General features: G+C 42.3%; 1 protein-coding gene across 3 annotated transcripts; it reads right to left on the minus strand.

The window, feature by feature from the left end:
* Positions 1-1,171: 1,171 nt before the first annotated feature.
* Positions 1,172-21,276, minus strand: LOC133383488 (solute carrier family 22 member 2-like). Of its 3 annotated transcripts, XM_061624295.1 has the most exons (12): positions 20,860-20,941; positions 20,659-20,764; positions 19,500-19,603; positions 17,845-17,999; positions 16,141-16,309; positions 11,637-11,751; positions 9,906-10,012; positions 9,248-9,462; positions 8,224-8,332; positions 7,462-7,574; positions 6,144-6,243; positions 1,172-4,141 (listed from the first exon to the last, which is right to left on the minus strand). In XM_061624295.1, the coding sequence occupies exons 3-12, from the start codon at positions 19,508-19,510 to the stop codon at positions 4,075-4,077; spliced, it is 1,161 nt and encodes a 386-aa protein (XP_061480279.1). In that variant the 5' UTR covers positions 19,511-19,603; positions 20,659-20,764; positions 20,860-20,941; the 3' UTR covers positions 1,172-4,074. The 3 variants fall into 3 exon arrangements, with proteins under 3 accessions (XP_061480279.1, XP_061480278.1, XP_061480277.1); XM_061624294.1 differs by lacking the exon at positions 20,659-20,764 and having other exon boundaries at positions 7,462-7,502; positions 20,860-21,276; XM_061624293.1 differs by lacking the exon at positions 20,659-20,764 and having other exon boundaries at positions 20,860-21,276.
* Positions 21,277-22,957: the final 1,681 nt, after the last annotated feature.

Genomic DNA, 22,957 nt, shown 5'->3' on the forward strand with positions numbered 1-22,957 from the left:
AGAAGGAGACTTCCGCAGCCTTGATGAGAGACTTTTAAGTGGAAATGTCAGGGACTGAACCTGATGCCTTCCCTGCGCAAGGCATGTTCTTTTCCCATGATCATTTTGTATGTGTTTTTGTGGCATTGCAAAAAACTCATTTGCCTAGATATCTTGGTAATTTTGCAATGAAGCCACTTCACAATCCTATCACAACTGTTGGGGAAGAGTTTTTTTTTCCCTTTGCGGAAAGACCGTAGCTCAGTGGTAGAGCACCCACTTTGCATGAAGAAGGTCCAAGTTTCAATACCTGGCACCTCCAGGTAGAGAGAGAACCCTCTTTGAAATCCTGGAAAATGGTTGCCAGTCAATGTAGACAATACTGAGCTAGATTGAGCAACAGTTCAACTTGGTATAAGGCAACTTTCTATAGTCCTAGTACACGGCATCTAATTTATTGGGTGTCGAATTATACTTGTATATGTTCAAGATTTGTGGGCAGAGATTAACAAACAAAGCTGTAATCCCAGGTAGGGGAGGTGCCTACAAATTAGATTGACACAAAGATAAGTACTGGACAAGTGAAAGACAAAATGACATGGGATGAAATATGGCTCAAAACTATGGTCTGGACACACTCAGGTTGGATGTTTCGCTGCCAGCAGCATTGTTTTTCTGATAGACAGTAGATACTCTTTTTCTGTTTTGAATCTGCTTGTGAAAAAAATATAAGAAGCAGTGTGGTATAGTAGCTAGAGGGTGGGGCATGGATGTGGAAAACCAAGCTGCAAGTTCCTGCTTAAGGTAAGTGAAAATCACTAAGTGGCTGCGGGTGAGTCTTCTTGAGAGACTAGTGGAATACAAATGAGATAAGAATGAGAGAGAAATTTGATTCAGTTTGCACTTGAAGGTGAATCTACCTAATTCATACTTTCAGAAATAATACCTGAACTGAAATACAACCATCCTTCAAAATTCACACATCTCTGAACTTGTGCAATGCATTTCTCTAGCTAGGTAATGTATACAAATGAATTTACCAGGGTGAAGTGTGCATATAAATGCATATATTTGGTGAAAATAACATACAACATGCATTGCATTAGGGGAAATTGATTTGCAAAAAATGTGTATGTTAGGCAAAATTGCATACAAAAATTTGTTAGGAGAAATTTGCACGAAAATGCTGATGAATTTTGCTGAGTATTTAAAAAAAAAGAAATAACAAACTGGAAATGTGGAGAACTTAACTTATGACTGGGAAAATGAGAAACAGAGAGAAGCAGAAATTGACAGGTTCACACATTCCTTAATATGACGAATATTCAGTAGGCTTTGCAGGCATTTTGAAAAGTGCACAATCCTCTTCCTCTTTCACTCTCAGGCTGCATGCATGTCTCCTGACACAATGAACTGAAAACCCTTCCTTTCATTAACTCCTACACACGTGTACATATGTACACATGTTGACAAGATGAAATATCCAGCTAGTGGTGGGACATCCTTCCTGCTAATGAATTAATGGGGGTGTGCAACTGGGCCTGAAGATGCAATGGGCTTTGGAGAGAAGAAAATCACTTCTGCTTCTCAATATTTATCAGCAGAGACTGTTTTGGAGAACTGTGAGTAACTCTAGTCAATCAAGAACACCCATACTGTTGCCGCACAACATTAATTTATTATTCTTTGGCATGAGCTGAGAAAACAGCTTACGTCATTAAATACCTGGAATGGATGGGAAAGATAGGAGGGGGTGGGTGTGCATGCACACACACACGAGATGAAGCATACAAAAGGTTACATTAAGGGCATGAGCAAACTCAGAATTAAACACTTTGAGAATTCTCTTATCTCTCATTCCTGATTTAAGAATGTGCTTAACTCCACATTGAGGCTTAAACATCACTTAATTTTGCCTGGATTGCACCGGGTTTCCAGGGGGAGTGAACTAGATAGCCAGAATCAAAAAACATTCTAGCGCATAAATGCTACACATGACTGGTCCTCCTAAGTATTGAAAACTGCATAGCCAAATGAATGTCAAATGTTTCTCTTATCTTTAGGAACTGTCCATTTAACTGGCCGATGCAAAGGCATTGTTGCCTTCATGTTTGTTTTCCTAACCACATCCAGAATTTCATCCTATTTTTCTTCACTAGTATTACTGTGGTAGTCTGCTCCCTGAAAACAATCAAGTTTTGTTCTCATTCATCAAAGTGATTTACATGCTCTTATTACTCCTTCAAACCTTGTGACTCATTTCAAACACAACTCTCAGACTTTGCCATCATGAGCTTCCACATGACATCTTTTTTGTAGTCCTTCACAGCCAGAACTCATGTTTACCCCAAAGAGAGTCCAAATCATTTAATGGGATTTACCTCCCACTAGTACCTAGTGGTGCAGTCCTATCTAGCAAAAGAATGTGGACATAGTATTTATATGGCTCTGCTCCCACTTCATTCATACCTTGGCTTAGCTTAGTCCAGTATGCTGAAATCTAGATTGACAGACAACCCAGAAAAAACATGATGCAGCTTTGCAGAACAAAAGAGAAGGCTTGTAGTATTTAAAAACAGTTATCTGGTTAACCAGACACGTTGAAAATATGAGGGCAAAATCCAGCCAAGCATATTTAATTCCCAATTATTTCAGTGAGTAATCTAGCTCAATTGTCTCCTGTGAGAATTAACAGGGCATACATATGCTTAACTTTGGTTGGATCATGCCTGCAGCTTAGCTTAAACTTTGCTGCCATTACCATAAATTCATGGAGCAGACAAATGCCTTCCATATAGCTCTTTAGGCTGCCAGGTGGCCTGGCAACTCCAGGTAGGGCCACAAAAGGCTCCTGCCTGAAACGCTGAAAAACTGCTGCCAGTCAGTGTAAACAGTACTGAACTAGATGGAGCAATGCTCTGACTCACTCAAAGGAAACTGCCAGTGTCCCTATGTATGCTCCTATTGTCTTCAGCGGAGATGGAAAATGTGTGGCCTTCCAGATGTTGCTGCACTACAACATCCATTATCCTTCGCCATGCTATCTAAGGCTGATGGGAGCTGGAGTCCAACAGCACCTGGAGGATGACAGTTCCTCCATCCATGATCTATAGGGTTTCGTTCAGTTCTCTAAAACAGTGGTTCCCAACTGTTTTGGCAGGCAACCCCGAAGTTCAAATGTACTTGATATGGTAACCCATCATTTTAGTGTCACACGGATTTTGGATCTTTGACAACCATCAATTTTGTGCATTTTAAGTACAATTTTGCCTATTTTATAGCAATTACCTGGGGCATCTAAGCAAAAATTTACTTAACACCCCTATTAACGTGGAATTTGTTGATATATTTATAGTACTTACAAAGTTATTCACAGTTTTGTTTATGGGAATCTAAGAACACTAACCATCTGATGGCAGGACATTGTTCATGAACTGTAAAAAAATATTGTAAAACATACAGTTACACAAGCAATGTTGGATATAACAAACTAAGAATATTTTAAGTAGCTTTATTCATGATAAAGTACATTTGGCATGTATCAGTGGGATGGCTGACCTTGTCAAAGAGTGGATCAGTCTATGGGGTTTGATAGTTGTCAGATGTAGTCTCAGATCATTACTGATATATAAGATAAAGTTATTCTTATTTCTTTTATTGCCACCCCCCAGAGCTTGGAAAAGTTACTTTTTTGAACTACAACTCCCATCAGCCCCAGCCAGCATGGCCACTGGATTGGGCTGATGGGAGTTGTAGTTCAAAAAAGTAACTTTTCCAAGCTCTGACCCCCAAAAAAGTCATAAGAGGTATTCATCATACCAGTTAAGGTTTAAAAGCAATAATTATTTTGGGTTTACTTATAAAGCCCACAACCCACTTGCATAGGCTGCATGACCCACTTCCAGGTCATAACCCACAGGTTGGGAAATGCTGCACTAAAACACACTCTAGTGGCAATAAGGAGCAAAGAATCAAACGGCTCAGAATGTTTAAAGAATTATGACAGCCTGTGAAGGGTTGTGCATGCATCTACCCTCTTGTTCCATTTTCCTTTAATGTCTCATCAAGCAAAAATCCTGGAGAAAGAGGTTCTTCTTAATTAGGTGCTACATCTGAGGTTCGAACATGGAGATAAATAATTTTCTCTTTTGGCCTTCCTTGCCTGAAGAAATAAAGCCAGAAGAACAGCATGAATGGGGGAAAAGAATCAGAACTCCGATGAGCAGAAAATTTTCAGCTAAGTAACTAAATATATTACCACAATCTTTTGGGTCCAAACTACATTTGACACCAAATGTCAAATGCTTTAAGTTGCATGATTTTTTTAATCAAAGACCAATAATAACTTCAAGGGGTTCCCAAAAAGGCCTGGGACTGCTGGGGTGAGGGACAGCAAGTTTCACCCTTTCCTCTTTTCCTTGGTCCCAGTGAAAATCATGCCAGTGAGAGGGAAGCTTCCTTTGGCACCAAAGGAAGCTTCCCTCTTGATACAAACAGTAGCTTTTAGAGGGGTGATTTTCATCTGAACTGTGGGTAGTGGTGAAAGGGTTAAACTCCCCATCCCCATCCCTGGAAGTCACAAGTCTTATGGGGGGGGAAGGGCCTGCTGATGCTCTTTGCATTTGATGAATGTGTCATGTGTAGTTTGGCTCTCTGAGAAGGTAGCTGGTATGGAGCAGATACTCGATCTCAGCACAGGAACCACTCAGTCGGATACTGATGCACATCTACATTGTGATCCTTTCACACACAAGCAGGTGAATGGGAATGTGCCTTCCCACTTCTTTTGGAGTGTATGTGTGTGAAGACATATCTCCATTCAAAGTCTCAGGGCACTAGGTATGTGCAACACGTTGTTTGTGGCTGTTAACCATCCGTGTTGTAGAGTCTCTAAATTGTGGCTTTCCATATTTGATGGACTTACAGTTCCTACCATCTCAACCCATTGGCCATGCTTGCTGAAGCTGATGGGAGTTCAAGTCTAGCAACATCTGGAAGGCCACAGGTTAACCACCCCTACTCTACAGCTTGATGAACCTTGGGATCTGAGGCTGAGGCCTAACCTAGTGAGCTACTGAGGCTCACTCTAGGTTTGAGGGTCCTCTAGCAAAGTGCCAGCTGGTGAATTTTAACCCAATATTGTTGCATCCTCAAGGCAAGCCCATCAACAGTGGGCAGCAGTGCAGCAATCTCTGGAATGCACCTGTGAGCTGCCTATCATTTTAAATTCCCCAAATTGCTCCAACATAGTGTTGTGCTGGGGCACTGTGGGTATTAAAATTGGCTGGGGGCTTCTCAGCCCAACTGTTGGGAAACAGGCAAGCAGGAGAGCCCAGAATCAATGCTAATGGGCTCTAATGGGACATGTGCCTTCAGGGGACTGCTAGAGAGTGTTGGGTGCTGCCGCCAGGCCTATTAGCTGCCCTGAACTCTGTACTTATGACTCAGAACCCTATATTCCGACTGGGAAGAAACACAGGTATGCAATGTCAACGGCTGAAGTATGAAGCCTCCAGATTGGCCAAGTCTGGTATAAATATTAGGAGCCTGGCCTTCTGCCTTTGCCTGACCAACAGGATAGTATCATCCACTTGCAGTATTTCCAGCTCCAGCTTTGAGCTTCTTCCACTGATTCCAGGGATCCTTTATGGGGAAAAACACTCTCCAGTGTGTCTACTCTCCAAGACTCAATTTGATTACAGCTGGCTGCTCCTTTCCAATAATTCCTCCTTCTGGCTATATGTCATTTTGTCCATTTGGTGTTGAGAAGATATTCACTCTCTTCAGGCATTCAAAGTGAACATGTGAAGAGGGCAGTGGCGCTACGTGTGTGCAAATTCCAGTCCACACAGAACACCTTCATAAGCTGGAGGTGGCTTATAATCACTTTCAGCTGAATGCAGTTGGAAGACTCTGCTTTTTCAGAATCCCCAACTGCCCAGAGGCTTCGAAACACATTCATTCAATGCCACTTAGAAGCCCTGTTCAAACCATATGGCTTAACACAAGAAGGTTGAGGCAGCTCATGTGGGACAGGAACATTAGGGGCAGCAGGTGTCCTCATGCCTCCTATGCACTTCCTCACATGTTGCTTGAATGCCCAAATCTAACTACTGTTCACTAAGAATGCCTTTCTCTTTAGGATTTATTATACACGACCATACCTGTGCATATTTTCGGCATCTTCTATAGTCTCTGGTAAAGGTTTTCCTTTGGTTTCGGGTAAGAGCAGAACCAAGCCGCCATCAACGAGACCAATCACAGCTTCAGACACACAGCACAAACAAAAGGTCAATTGAGGCCACTCTGTGTGGTATGTATTAAGAAGTGATGCAAAGGCACAATGGCATTTGTTACATTTATGTCAAAAATATATCACTGAAATGTATTAAAGGAAAGAACATCTTGTAGATGCAAGTTCTACTCCCCCACCCCAAGGATTCTATGACTTACCTCATTTTTTTCCTTGGATAGGAACATTAGCAACAGTTTGTTGGAATTCACCTCAGTAAGAATATAGATAAAATGTATCATCTCCACAGCACTAAAATGCAGATGAAATCATTTCTGGACATATGCAAAAGGATGTGAGTATGCAGAGCCTGGATCCCAGAAATATACTCATAGTTCTTGAAATGTGTCTTCCTAGCTATTCTGATGGCATTTACAGAATTCTACAAATGGCAGCTCCCATATTTGAACGTAACTAATTCACTAGCTCTCACTAAGCCTACTTAGGTGTATGGTACCCATAGATACCAATCGTGTGAAGAGGTCAACAGGAATGCCTGGATTTTTATCATAAGGGGCCCTTTGGTTATTCCCTTATGGTGTAGGAGCTGCCTACATCTGTAGAGTCATCTTCTATCTAATTCTCTTCACCATTAGGTGTATCTACTACAGCCAGGGATATCTGAGTGTTCAGTCTTTGCTCGTTCTGTTAAGAACTGATGTGATCTTCACCACCCAGGCTAATGTGCACATTGAAAGTGTGCAGTGGGATGTGTACTGTGCCAAACGTAGTGGTACTGTTCTCAGCAAAAAAAACTTATCAATGCACACTTAAAAATGCATACTTTTAGATAAAACATGTTTGAGAAATACTTATTTAAATACACATTTAAATAAGATTTTCCAATAGATTTTTAAAAAACGAATTTGAAGGATAATATGGATAGATGATAGAATAGATTTATGAGTGAACACATGCAAAAGTGGCACGAACAAGAGGGATTGATCTGTCCATCCTTACTGACAGCTGCTAATCCTTCCACACAGAGCCAGGACCAGGGATAAGGAACTTGTAGTCCAGTAACATCTGAGGGACCACAACTGCCATCATCCCTGATCATAGGCCAAGCTGGCAGGGGCTGATGGAAGTTGCAGTCCAATGACATCTAGAGGGCCACAAGTTCCCCACCCCTGCCCTAGAATGAATTTTCTACCTTTAGTGGACATAAGAGAACACGTTCAAATTCTTACCAAAGACAATGAGTGGAAGTTCATGCCAGACATCTGCTAGCCTGTAGACAATGAATGGAGTTATGATCCCACCAATATCACACATGGAAGAGCAGACAAGAACTCCCAGATTCCTTTTAAAAAATAGTGATAGTCATTGTCTTTAATAATGGTGAGTCTAATATCACTGCCCCTCCAGAGTTACCCTACTTCCCCAAACATCAAGCTGCCTGCAGAAACAATGAGGAGCTAACAGTGAATACCACTTAAACCAAGCCAAGTGTGGATCAGTGGCAGAGGATTTGCTTTGCATGCAAAGGTCCCAGGTTCAATCCCTAACATCTCCAGGTAGTGATGGGAGAGGCTGATCTGAAACCCTGGAGAACCACTGCCAGTCAGTGTAGACAATACTGAGCTAGATGGGCAATGGTCTGACTCAGTATAAAGCATCTTCTTTTGCTCATTAAGAGCCATTTAGCTCCTGATTGTTTCCCTTTTTCCCTTTTAGATTTTTTAAAGAGTTGTTTTATTTTTGTTTTTGCATAATGTTTTTGAACATCATAACAATGCTCAAGTCCCCCACCTTTCAGTTAACAGAAAGCTGGGATATAAATGTGTTCATTAATAAATAATTTAAACTTTTGCAAGCATTACACTAGCATATAGAATGCAACAGTAAATATGAATGCATGTGCAGCATGAACGCCATGTTTGGATGGCAACTAGCCCTTTTGATGAAGGGACACCATTCCATTCTAGAGTACCCGAAGAAGACTCACTCACCTGAGGAAAGTAGGATATAGTTCTGCATTGACTAAGCAAACCATTTCATAGCACATTGTAATGCCCATCCTGCCTAGGCAAGCGGCAGTCATTTTAAGCCAATACAGATCTGAAAAGACATTGCATAATATATTAAGCAACTGAAAGTTTTCATGGCTTCTCATCTTTTCTGTGCAAAGTTGGTATTAAAAGTAACATCTAGTTAGAAATCATATTTGATAGGGCAAATCCTGCACTAAATACTCTAATACACGTGGCATCTGATATTTGTCAGTAAGTAATGAATCAACATTCACAAATACACGAACACACACACTGGAAATTGAATAGAAACATAATTGCCCGATGTATTTGCAAGATGAAACTGTGCATGGATGCCATTATAGAAAGTCTGGTCCATTGTGTAGCATATGTCTTGAGATAGGTGCAATCCAGTTGACAGAAACGAATGCCATAGTGTTTTCTTACCCCCGCGTTAGATGTACAGAAGTGAAGAGCACATACACACAACCTCATGCCCCAGGATGAAGTCATACTTTATGTTCTCTATTTGGTATGGAAAGCTTAGTGTGGGATGGAGAGCTTGTGACCTTCCAGATATTATTGGACTCTGCCCCAGCCATCATAGCCAATAGTCAGGGATGATGGGAGTTGCAGTCCAGGAACATCTGGAGGGCCACAGGTTCCCTGTTCCTGGCTTATACCAGCAAAAGTCACTCAGTGGTATCAATTGTGACTTCACATGCACATTCAAATGACTGGATTTTGCTGTCATATTCAGTTATAATCAGGAGCAAAGAAAGGGTGGAAGGGAAAGAGGAAGCTTAACTCTTTCCCTGCCAGTCATTTTCTTCTCAAAATCTCTTCCTCAAGTTGTTATTCCTTCTGTGGAAGAAGAAATACAAGTCCCTGTATGGAGAAAGGTGGGCAGAAAAAAGTATAGTGAGAAAATAAAATAGCGTACCACTTAAATAGTTTACAGAGAGAGGGCATATAAATCCATTTCAGTATAGAGCTTGCTCACCTTCAGGGACTAGGGCTGTAATAAGACAGGCGGTTCCTGCTGTCAGATTTGCTGCAGCCCAGGGATAACGGCGGCCTATGCGGTCAACTGAGAGTATGAGTACGATAGCAGCTGGAAATTCAACAAGAGCAGAGTAAAAAAAGTCCAGATAAATGTTGCTGCCAGCAATTCCCATGTGCATGATGAGGCCCTGATACAGCACAGAGCTTGTGAACCTAGACAAAGAACAGAGGCCAAATGAAGCCAGCGTCTTCCCCAGGGCATTTTTCATGCAGAAAGCCCAGTCTCCATTCTGGCCAAATATGGAGGACAGCCTTAAATTAAATATGGAGCATGACCAAAGCATAGTAGCCTGTGTACAGAGCCCTGAGGAGTGACACTGTAGGGTGTACATAAGGAAAGGGTATGTAGGTCACCCATGAATGCTAATGGTCCATCAGGCACATTGTATTGTGGAAGGGGTTAAAGAGCTCCATTGAGTCCCATAGGGATCCCCTCTGTGAGTTGTGTGTGTGTGTGTGTGTGTGTGTATACGTGCATGTGCGCACATGGGGGAGAGGTTGGCTTGTACCCAATAGAAGCCCAGGGCAGCAAACAAAAGTACTAAACAAAAGTACAATTTGGAGAAATTCTTTAATGGATTGTTTTATGCACTTACCAAGTGTACATTAAGATGAGTGTATGTTTCCTTATCTGTGGTGTTCTCACCAGGTCTAGAAAAGAAGGGATTAGCTTGTCACTCATTTCTTCCTCAGGCCGAAGATTCTAGAAGGGCAAACAAGCAACTTTCGGCATTGTTGAAGCATTGGGATGGGGGATTATGGAGCTTGAAAGTTTCCAGTCATAGTTTCAGGAATTCTTGTAAAAGCTTAAGGCAGGTGTGGGGAATCTTTAGCCCTCCAGATGTTGCTGAACTACAGGTCCCATCATCCCTGGTCATTGGCCATGCTTGTGTGGGCTGGTGGGAGTTGTAGATGAGGACCTGGAGGACCAAAGGTTCCCCACATCTGCCTTGAGGGTGTGGGGATGAGGAGACTTAGTCAAGATACCCCCCTTTTTTAAAATAAATCTTTAAAAAAATTAATCTTTTAAAAATAAATGAATTCCACCCCCTCAAAAAATGTTTTGAAAAAGAACATTTCCAGAAGCTTTATTGTAGGTATTGTAGGGTTGTTGTTCTTTAAAAAAATCATTTTTAACACACTAATAAAAATAATGAACAAAGCCCAGGAGAGCAGTGAGTTGAAAGAATGGTCAATATTTTATTACATATGAGATCTTATATACAGCTTTAGAAGCAGAGAAACTTCACTAAACACTAGGTGCTATCATGGTTAAATTAAAAGTATCTCATTCCAGACAGAATATACTCATGTTTTTCTAAAAAATCTGAAACTTTTTGCATTCAAAATGTGTGCTCTGCCAAGACAGAATATTGGGAATGAGCTCAGTTGTGCAGGTCTCTGCTCTGGAGCTCACTAGTTGTGTTAAAAGTCATTATTTCCATAAAGTTTCATCTTATTTATTACTATGGTTATCTCCCCTCTTTCTCCAATGGTTTCAGGGCAGCATACATGGTTCGTTACATACAACAATTTCACTCCGACAATAGCATTGTGGGATAGGTTGGGTGAGAGACAATGACAGGTTGAAGCTTGTGCATTGAACTTCATGAGAGAGTAGGGATTTGAACTCGGCTCTCCTAAGCCTTAGTCCAACACACTAACCACTATGGGCCCCTCCAGATTGGTGTTTTATTGCTGATGTACTCTGCATGTCCTTGGGCCACTAACTGTGCATTAGTGGTGGATTTAGTCTGCTTTATTAGTTGTTCTGTGATGCTTCCCCAATGCTATCACATTATTGCTATCTGGAGGGGCTATAGCACCAGAAAAGCAAGACCAAAACACACATACAACCCCCCCCCGAACATTCATGTTATAACAAGTTATGGGATATCAGCAGGAAGTTACAGGATATCCACTGATTGGAAATGAAGCAGTATGCCCACTCCAAAATTTTTGCAGGTGCAATTAGTATTGAAAGTGGGATTGCACACGACTGTCCTGATAGCTTCATGAGCACAAATCACCATAATATGCAATAAAAAGGATGTCTGTGGGGACCTTATGTTACACTTGCTCTCTCAGTTCGGCATGTTATACTTGTTAAAATGCTTGTTGCTTTTAGATATAATCTTCAAACCACAGCAGGCTAAACTGAGGGCAATTTCTCTGCAGGAAGAAGTTTTGAAGATTACAAACTTCTTCATGTTTATAGTATACTATTCTGGCTTGCCAAATTGGTCTCTGTTTTGAATTCTGACCAATATACAAACTGTGTGTTGGCTTTGCTTGTGTAATTTTGCAGACAAAATAGGTCTGATTACCTCCATAGAGGGAGGCAGCTGCTTCCGGTTTCCCTTGGCAATGAGTTTAATCATTTTCAGGGCTTTGTCACTTTCCTGTTGGGCTATCAACCACCTTGGAGACTCTGGAAGACACCTAGAACACCAAGAAATTGGGCATCATTAGATGATAGCAAAATGCATGCCACTGCATGACATTAATGGCAGAGCTTGGAAAAGTTACTCTTTTGAAGTACAACTCCCATCAGCCCCAGCCAGCATGGCCACTGGATTGGGCTGATGGGAGTTGTAGTTCAAAAAAGTAACTTTTCCAAGCTCTGATTATAGGGGTGACACATTACACTAGAAATGAGGATTGTCGTCCCCATGCCAAATATCACACACCCTCTAAGTTCCCTTTTGCACAGTAAAATAATTGGAGCATAATTTCCTAAAGCTTTATTGTAAGTATTATAATATTATCCAGTCTTTAATTCCTCTTCCTCTTTTAAGACCACTTTACATGTTTAAAAATATTCAAACACATTGAAGGTAACAGATGTGTTCGTTTTGGAAAAAAAACATAAGGAGTTGTATTCAGCTAAGTTATGCTCAGAGTAAACCCACTGAAATGAAACAATCCACATTAGTCATGGCCATTACTTTCAATGGGTCTACTCTGGGGGTAGAAACACACTCACTGTTCTGCCAGTTCCAGTGCATCTCCACCTCTCTCTTCTGAAAGTGGGGGCACATGACACTAATCAAACCCCACCCCTTTTTACTGTGAACTGGTGGGAGTCACTTGAGTGCTTTTTTAAAAATTCAGCTTTGAAGTGATTTCACAGCTGATCAGCAGATCAACCCATTCCCCCTTCAGGTGTGGCTAATGGAACATTATGCTGTAGGCGACTAGTGTGTTCACAGCCTGAGCAGAACCAATGTTGGATACCAGGCTCAGCATCAGCAGTCAGACAGGCTGGGCACTGGCCCTCACTGACCCAACCTGGTTGTGCCAACACTCACCACTTTCCCTGACCTGACCTGGTTCTGCCAACACTCGTCGCCTTCCCTGCTGGGTTCTCAGGTAGCTTTTTTTCTTTTAGTGGTGGGCAGGTACTGATGACTCTTTTGAATGGGAGAAGAGGAAGAAAAGTGCAGTGAGGCCACACTGGGGGCTGAGATGTGTGTGCTGGGTATGTGTTTTGAAGGGTGGGGGCTCATTGGTGGCACTCTGCCGAGCCCCCCCCCCTATAATCTGGCCCTGGCTCTGTTGGATACTACAATCCAAGGTAAGAACATAAGAATATAAAAAGGGCCTGCTGGATCAGGCCAGTGGCCCATCCAGTCCAGCATCCTGTTCTCATAATGGCCAACCAGATGCCTATGGGATCCCTGCAAGCAGAATCTGAGCACAAGAGCACTCTCCCCTCCTGGGGTTTCCAGCAACTGATATTCAGAAGCATACTTCATCTGACGATGGAGGGAGAGTATAGCCATCACAACAAGTAGCCACTGATAGCTGTATCCACCATGAATTTGTCTAATCCTCTTTTAAAGCCATCCAAGTTGGTGGCCATTACTCAGGGCCAGTTCTAAAGGGTGGCCAGGTGGGGTACTGGCTGAGGGCCCCTGGTGCTACAGGGGCCCCTGCGGTCCCCTTCCGCAATTTGTGGCAGGATTGCTGCCATGGATAGCAGGGCAGGAGCTTCAGAGCCGCCCGCCATTCCCCCGCTTCATCTACCTTTCTCTCTGCTGTTTTTTTGCAGCTGCGTGCACTGCGCGTGCAGGTTCCCTTAAGGGAACTGAGCCCCTGAACTTAAGGGGCTGAAGCTTCTGCCGCCATCTTGGTTGATGGCAGCAATGTGCGTGTGTAGCACACCGCTGAAAAAACAGCACAGAGAAAGGTAAGTAGTGCGGGGGAATGGGGGGCTGCTTGGGATCTCCCGCCCTGTGATCCGCGGTACGAATCCTGCAGCAAATCGCAGAAGGGGAGTGCCGGGGTCTGGGGCAGGCTGGTGCCCAAGGGCCCCGGCATGCCTGGGGCTGGCCTTGTCAACTGCCTCTTGTAGGAGTCAGTTCCATAGTTTAACTATGCACTGTGTGAAGAGGTGATTCTGTCCTGAATCTTCCAGCTGTCAGCTTCATTGGATGTCCGTGAGTTCTAGTGTTATGACAGAGGGAGAAAAACTTTTCTGTATCCACTTTCTTCATGCCATGCATAATTTTATACACTTTTATCATGTCACCCCTTAGTTGCCTTTTCTCTAAACTAAAAAGCCCCAAATGCTGCAACCTTTCCTTATAGGGGAGTCACTCCATTCCCTTGATCGTTCTTGCCCTTTTCTGAATCTTTTCCAACTCTAAAATATCCTTTTTGAGGTGGGCAACCAGGACTGTACACAGTAATCCAAATGGGGCTGCACCATAGATTTATATAAAGGCATTATGATATCAGCAGTTTTATTTTCAATACCTTTCCTAATGATCCCTAGGATGGAATTTGCCTTTTTCATAGCTGCTGCACACTAAGTCAACATCTTCATAAAGCTTTCCATTAGAATCCCAAGGTCTCGTTCCTGATCAGTCACTGCCAGTTCAGACCCCATGAGCATATAACTAAAATTAACAGTTTTTTGCTCCAGTATGTAACTTTATACTTGTTTATATTGAAGTGCATTTACCCTTTTACCATCCATTCACTCAGTTTGGAGAGTTCCTCTTGGAGCTCTTCACAACCCCTTTTTTTTTATCAACCCTGAGTATCATCAGCAAACTTGGCCACTTCACTACTCATCCCTAACTCTAGATCAGTGGCTCCCAACCTGGGGGCCATGACTCCCAGGGGGGCTGTGAAGTAATCCAGAGGGGGCCGTGAACAGTAAAGAAACTATTTATTTATTATTATTATTTTTTAAAAAGTCTTCACTACCTGGACTCTGTCTGCTCCCTATTGCTGCTGCAGATGACACCTTCCCCTTGCTCCAAATGAGAGGGGAGGACTTTGCTGCTGAGGGCAGGCATCTGCCTATACCACACATGGCAGATGCCAAAGGAGGCTGAGGGAGATGCTACCAGGAAGAAGAGGGGATTACTATCTCAGCTCCTGGCTCCTTGCACTGCTGCTGCTGCTGACGCCCTTACTCTGAATGAGAGGAGAGGGTTTTTTGTGAAGCAAAAAGAAGCAAGGCTGCAAGGAAAGGCTGCTTTCCCCCTTCCTTCCTGACAGCCAACCTGACTGCCTTTCTTGACTCCTGCTTTGCTGCCACCTCCTTTTAAAAATTATTCTTATTTGCAAGGCCGCCCAGATCTCACATTTGGCCCAGATGAAGCCAAGGAGCAGTGAGGAAACTCAGGACGTGCTCACCCCCCATCTCTGAAGCAGTTTGTGTGCCAGTGTCCCTCCTTTCTTCCACCTACATTCTGCCCCCCAACCTCTCTCTCCAAGATGCTACAGCAGTTGAGGGTTTCCTCCCTCCCACGTGCCCAAATGCATGCACGCCTGCAGATGCTTGCAGGACGGGCAGGTGTGTTTCTGTGTGTGTGCTGATCTGTCTTCTGCTCTACTTTCATTCCCCAAGTGCATGCTAACCAAGTTATCAGTTCTCATTATCATCCCAAGGCCTACAAGCTCTAACTCCCCCTCAATCTATCCACCCTTTTGTCTTCACAATCTAGCATCCCCACCTCTACCATATTGCTGCTTCTTGATGATGATTTTAAAAAAAGCTCAGCAGGTTGGCTGAGGCTGGGGTCCACATACTGCAGCTGAATTTTATTTAATTAATTATTACTGCATTTATACCCCACCTTTCCTCCAAGGTGTACAAGGCGGTGCACATTGTCCCCCCCCTTCCATTTTATACTGCAAGATAAAACCTGTGAGATACGTCAGGCTGAGAGACTGTGTCTGGCCCACCCAATGGGCTTCATGGCTGGGTGGGGATTTGAACCTGGATCTTAGTCCAACACTCTATCCCACTGGTGTTGGGAGACAGGACTGTACATCTTCAGACTGTTGGGGGGAGGGGGATCCCAATTTGATTGGACCTTTGCATTAAGACAAGAAAGCAACACCTCCCCGTCTGCAGGGAGCTTTTTATGGAAAGGGATACTTGGAGATGTGATTTTGTCATGCACTATCTTTTCAATTAACAGAGACTAAAATTACTATTACCGGGGGCAGGGTCACAAATTTTTTGGAGCTTACAAAGGGGGTCCTGTACTCATAAAGGCTGGGAACTACTGCTCTAGATCATTTATGAACAATTCCCAATACTGATCCTTGGGGGACTCAACTTTCTACATGCCTCCATTGGGAGAACTGTCCAGTTATTCCTGCTGTCTGCGTTCTGTTTCCTAGCCAGGTCCTGATACAAAGAGGACCTCTCCTCTTATTCCATGACTGTTAAGATATCTAGCTAAGCTTCTGTTTGGCATTATGCAGATGGCTGTGCTTTCTGATGCTGATATTTTTACTTCTGTTGTTCTGTTTAGTTTAGTTTTTTCTTTTCATTTTTTTGGCTGGAAAGGAAGCCTTGTTTACCAGTAATACAGCAAGAAGAAGAAGTTTGGCAATGTAACAGCAAGTTGTAGCCATCTCCAGTGAGGAATTGCATAAGCAATAGCAGCAAGCACAAGGAGACCAATGGTGAAGGCCACTTGGTAGACGATGCCAACGGTTCTTCTGTAGCTCAAGCCAACAAATTCTGTGACTTTGAAAAGGTGGAGAAACATAACTAACATCAGTATATCAGCCAGGGGTGGGAAATGATCTGAAGACAGCTCAGTCTAGATCTCCCATATATCAAACCACCTTGAACTTCATGAATTTCAAATCTTACTACATTTTCCCAGTAAGAGAAACTGTACAAAGGGGAAGTATCCAAATGTAAATAAATAAATAAATAAAAATAAATACAACATAGGCAAGGTGATGCCTTGAATGAATTGTAAAATATTTCTGTAAACCTGAGCGTTCACAGTGTAATTCTGTAGAACTCTCCTGAAAAGTAAGTCCCATTGAGTTCATTATGGCTTACCCTGAGGTAAGTGTGGGTATAGGATTGTAGCCATAATCTTGCTTTCAGTTTCACCATCAGAAGTCATTTTATTAATAGGTTAAAGTAGATCCTTTTCAGTGGTGGCCCCCAAGCTTTGGAATACCCTACACCAAGTAGCCCGCTCTGCTCCCTCCCTGATGGTTTGCCAGAGACTTCTGAAAATCATCTTGTTCCAGACAGCCTTTGGGGGGGACTGAAGGTAGAGTCTGAAATTGATTTTATGCCTTCTATTTTAATTTTACCTCTTTAGTCCCTTCAGTACCACTCCCATATATATGTGTGTGTATATATATATTGTCTTTTATGCATTTTAATTGCATTTTAATTAATTTTAATATTTTTGTGATCTTTATTGTGTACAATTTTATTATGTATGTGTTCAATTTTATTGTAAGCCACCCTGAGTGCCCTATTATAGAGTAGAAGGGCGGGATAGAAATATTTTAAATAAATAAAAGTAAACCTATGACTCTCAATGAACTAACTGATTATTCATTTGCCTTTTAGCCAGTTATGTTGTTGAGTGATTATTCAGTTCAAACAAATTTAATACTACCAAAACCTGAATATTGGTACCATTCTGAGCTACTAAAGGACATATAAGACAACTTATGATTTAATAAACAATAGCTACCATTCATTCTTAGAAATAATGTTTAATATGTCCTTTTTTATTTCCTATTTCAGTGAGGCAGTAGAACCAATTTTTTTTTAAAAAAAAGCCTCTCCATTTCAATTTTATCTCATTGATTAATTCAAGTAAGGCTGCAACCTTACACATATTCACCTGAGAGGAAGTCCCATTGAACTCAAGAGGGACTTTCTTCTGAGTAGAGATTCATGGCATTGTGCTACAAAGCTCATTCATCCTTCCCCAGACTCCCTGCCATGACTTATAACTCCCTAACTCAATTATGTCAGAACAAAACCACTGGATTTTATAAGGGAGCTGCCTTATACTGAGTCTGACCATTCATTCATCTACCTCTGTATTGTCTACAGTGACTAGCAGCAGCATTCCAGATGTTCAGACAGGGATCTTTCCCAGCCATACCTGGAGATGTTTGGAACTGAACCTGGGACTTTTTGCATGCGAAGCAGATGTTCTGCCACTGAGCTATGGCCCTTCCTCAAGTTTAATTTCCATTCGTTTAATTTTCAGAAGACACGACTGTAAAGCATCTTACTTAGGATGTAGCCTGTTAACCAGCCTCCTTTGCTGACCAATCCTTGTATCAAGCGGAAGACCACCATCCATGTGTAGCTAGGTGCAAAAGCCATGAGAACACCAGAAATGGAATTTATGACAATGGTAACTAACAGGCACAGTTTGCGGCCAAACCTATGGACAGAAATGACACCTGTCATTACGATACATATAAAGGGGGGGGAGTGGGACCTGTGAACACAAGAAGCTGCTTTATGCTGCATCAGGCCACTGGGCCATCTAGCTCAGCACTGTCTACTCTGACTGGTAGTGGCTCCCCAATATGTCATATGGGAGTCTTCCTCGGTCCTAGCTGGAGATGCTGGGGATCAGTCCTGGGACCTACTATATGCAAAGCATGTGCTCTAAGCTATGAAAGTACTTCTGGACAAAACCAAAAAGGAATTTCTAGGGATCCATTAAAGGAATTCACCTCTTTCTTTTCAGGTTTTCTAATATATCCTGTTTATATTTTCATGTCTTCACCAACTAACATTATAAAATAAACTTTTCAATGAAGTATCTAAAACTGCTTGTTGTTTTGGACTATCCCCCCCCCTTCCATCTGTAGTCTCAGTACACGTTCATTATCTTCTCACTTTGAAATAACAAAGTTGTGTCTTCTGGGATCAGAGTGCAACAGAATTCACTTGATGCCCAACAGCAGGGTTTGAATGTATTCCACGCACCCCATATTTCTCTAGTGTCCATGTCTTTGGGAACTCCCACTTAGGCTGGATGAAATTTTGTTCGGAGAATTGGAAGTGGCACAAAAGGTATCATTGAAGCAGGCTATTTCAGGAGATCATGGGCTCACCTTTGCTGGAGGTATTTAAGCACAGGCTGGATGGGGCCAGCTGTCAGAGATACTATTGTTCCATCCTGCACTGTAGATGCATTGAGCAGGGGACTGGACTAGATAACCTCTGAGATCCCTTCTCTGATTCCCCAAGATGTGCACACTCATCTTCCTATCATTTGTTCACAGGTCTTGTGGGTTTTTCTAAAGCAGCCTTTCCCAACCAGTGTGCCTCCAGATGTTGTTGGACCACAACTCCCATCAGCCTCAGCCAGCATTGCCAATGGTCAGGAAAGATGGGAATTGTGGTCCAACAACATCTGGAGGCACACTGATTAGGAAAGGCTATTCTAGAGCTTCAGAAACCTGCAAAGCCCATTTGACAGTGATGATAACTTGACAAACAATACTTCTATGATACCACCTTCAGCTCTCTGAAAATTTATAGCCTGTCTTCTCTCTAATGCTAGCATTTAGGACTAATATCTTTCCCATTCAGTAGATGTGCTAGCCCCAAATTAAAGCTACAATCCTAACCTCACTAACCTGGGAGTAAGTCCCATCGAATTCAATAGGTTCTGCTTCTAAGGATTGTGCTGTAAGACAGCTATTCATGGGGTGCATACAATTGAATGGCACCAGACAAAATGATAAGGTAGCCATTTCTCTCTTATACAGCTGAGGGTAATAAGCAGGGCAAATATTACAGCCATCTCAAGGCATCATGTCCTCATCAAAATTCAGTTAACAGCATTATTTTCCCACCAAAACTATACTCAATCCATATATAGACTGTGGCTCTTTGGCCTCAGCTCAATATATAAAATCCAACCCACCTGTCTGCCATGTATCCGATGCTTATGGAACCAACAAAAAATCCCACATTCACACATGACTGAAATAGGTCCAGTTTCCAGGCATCTTCACACACCAGGTTAAACTAAAATGATATGCATCCAGGTTAGAGAAAATACATATATATATATACATGTATATATAATATATTCCAATCTTTAGTCTGAAGATATATTAATAAAAATATATCCCAATATTTGTCCTCTCTGAGCATACCTGAACAACAATTCTCATTCTGAAGTATGGGAGCTGTTTTAAGTAGGAGCTCTATTTACTTATTTTAAAACATTTCTATACCACCTTTATATCATTGTTCATATCCAAGGTGATGAAGTACATATCACAAAACACCATTAGAAATAACAATTAATAATCAAAAACACACATGATCACATATAATTACAGTACTAATAGAAGCAAAAAGCCATCCTAAGTGTAGCGGTTTAAAATAATAGGTTGGAGAACTAATCTGATAATTTGTACTTCATTCCCAGTGAAATCAACATGACTTCAATTAAATAATCATGAGTAACTTTTCACATTGATGTTGGTGGTACCTAAATGCAACTAGTTTCAGTTTGGATTCAACTTAATATTAATAGCAATGTTGAGATCAATGTTAAAAACAGCCACCATGAAGAAGGGGCTTGGGAAGTATTCACAGCAAGTAAAATGAAATTACCCACCAAATGAACAGGGCAGACATTGCCTAGTGCATACAGGTCAACACCAAATGTGCCAGGCAGAACTGCTTTGGGAGAGAGGCTGTGGGCACACCATACATTGAAGGCACATTTCAAGCAAATTCCCTTATGTCCAAGAATCCTGGGAATTATAGTTTACCTTTCACAGCTACAATTCCCAGCAGCCTTACAAAACTATAGTTCCCAAGGTTCTTTGGGGGCGGAGAAATGTGTATTAAATGTATGTTGTGTGCGCAGCCTAATTTTTACGGTTGGATTGCATGTACAGAGAGGGAGCATAGCTCAGCAGTGGAGCACATGCTTTGCATCCAGAAAGTTCCACATTTCGTTCCCTGGCATCTCTAGGTAGGGCTGCAAAAGATTCCTGCCTGAAACCTTAAAGATTTGCTGCCAGTCAGAGTATACAATACTGAACTAGATGGACTCATGGTCTAACTTGGTATAAGGCAGATTCCTATGTTCCAGAAGTTCCTCTCCCAGTAGCCATCCATCCAGCTGCTGTTGACATCTCCAGAAGGACTTCCAATTACTTTCTCAGCTGCCTGGCAGGTTCAAACAGATGGTCCTTTTAGGGTTCAGCTGTTAATGCTGGTATTAGTAGCAAACAGCTACTAACTTGTATCAAGGTTCTTCTTACCTCAGTCACAATGGATGATCCTGGGAAATCATAAAGCCAACCATCTTGGCATGCAGTGAGAGGAATACTGCTGTTGTTCCTGTAAGTGGTGAAAAAATCTAGTGGATCTGTGCAGCTCAGCTCAGTTATGTTCCAGTTGACATCATATCTCTTGCACTGAGTAGTGAAGACATCCCCGTGGGTTTCTCCTTTTGGAAGGGTGTAATTTAATTCCTCCTCAAGGCTCCAGCCGCATCTGCTGCTTAATTGGGGGACTCCAGGATTCCGGCAGCGGTGCTCTGGTAGAAAACCCAGGAAGACAATGCCTACATAGATGGGTGTGAAGGCAGCAGAGAGCAAACACAGCACAAAAAAGGCCCTTTTCTGGTACAAGTCAAACTCCCCAATATGCTCTAAAATGTCATCTAAGGTTGGCATTCTTGCATTTGAGGCAATTCATTGAAAAGAACAGTCTCAAGTGTCCCTCTCAGCATTTTGTTGGCCGCAAAACTGTTTAAAATAACAGCATGCAACCAGGCCAAAAGTCACAGGGAAGTAGTTATTTCACCTTGTAAATTGCCAAACCATGCATTACAGCCTAATGTGCTTTTCACACCATACTTGAATTCTCAAGATGATAATTATGTCCTGCACATTCTGCTGCATGGTTGGCTGATTCTTGCAAGTTATCTGGTGTTGGAACATTGTCCTGATTAAGAAAATGATTTATCTATTGATCAGGTTTTAGAGATATGACAGATAGACTACAATACCATAATATATCACATACTTATTCAATTCAACCAAATTTCAGGGTTATTTCTCACTATTATTTCTACATTGCTAGCCACCATTTTAATCAATCATGCTTGCATCAGGGCTGTGGCAAAGTAGTAGTACATACTTTGCATGCAAAGGGCCCTAGGTTGTCTCAGGCATCTTCAGGTAGGGCAGAGAAAAACTCCTGCCTGCAACCTTGGAGAGCCATTGCCAGTCAGGTCTGATCTGGGAGATCCACCTGATCTGGGAGATCCACTTCTCTCCTACCTCTCAAAGGCCAAGTTAAAAAAAATGCATGGCTGATTTTTAATTAATTTAAGAAATTTTACCTTGAACTCAATGATAACGTCGGGCATGCTCAGTAAGAACCAACTGTCAGAGTTCTAAAAGCCAGATTCACAGCTGTTTGACTTGGCTAATCAGGGGGCCACACCCAGACCACACTTTTATTTCACTTTGGAGGGTCATGGCTTCCCCCAAAGAATCCTGGGAAGTGTAGCTTGTGAAGGGTACTGAGGGTTGTTAGGAGCCTCCTATTCCTCTGACAGAGCTCCAGTGGCCAGAGTGGTTTAACAGTCAGCCCGTCTTCTGGGGATTGTAGCTCTTTGAGGGGAATAGGGCCTCTCCTAGCAACTCTCAGCACCCTTCACAAACTACACTTCCCAGTGTTTTGGGGGGAAGCTGTCACTGTCCAAAGTGAAATTCTGGTGTGGATGTTGCCAGTGACAGCTTTGGTTTAAATTTGGATAGGAGTCTACATGTGCCTGCTGCAGAATAAAAAAGTGGGGGAAACCCTGAAAAACAATGATATTGTTCATAATGGTATTGAGGATGGCTGGCAAGATGGCGGTATGTAATGCAGCTTGGTATTAATCCTCTCCCACTTGCTAAATGTTTAAATAGCCTATTTAGGCTTTTTTCCCTCCCAGACAGTTGGGTTCTCTTAACATAACTGAACTCTAAGGACTGGAGCCCTCGGTGGAATTTATCGTGGCCTTGTTAACCTTGAAAGGAGTGGAAGGTTTACTCTCTCCAGTGCCTTCTTGCAAGATTTTAAAAGCGGCAGCTGTGCAGGGGGAGCTGGCAGGCTTTAAATTTTAAAGTGATTATCAGCAAGAAAGGGAAACACTGGCATCTCAGACAAATAACAAGATAAGAGCCTAAAGATTTACTGCCTTGGTACTTTTCCCGAGGCTTCTCGGAAGACCTCACCCCCTTTCTTTTCCATACTTCTATTCCAGCATCTAAATTAATACCATGGTGCTCACCAGAAAGGGTTATAGAGACTTAGGCATTGTGCCTCTTACAGAGGAGACCCCCCCAAGTGCTTTGGACTCTC

Source organism: Rhineura floridana, chromosome 4, assembly GCF_030035675.1.
Source record: "Rhineura floridana isolate rRhiFlo1 chromosome 4, rRhiFlo1.hap2, whole genome shotgun sequence".
Taxonomy (NCBI): Eukaryota; Metazoa; Chordata; class Lepidosauria; order Squamata; family Rhineuridae; genus Rhineura; species Rhineura floridana.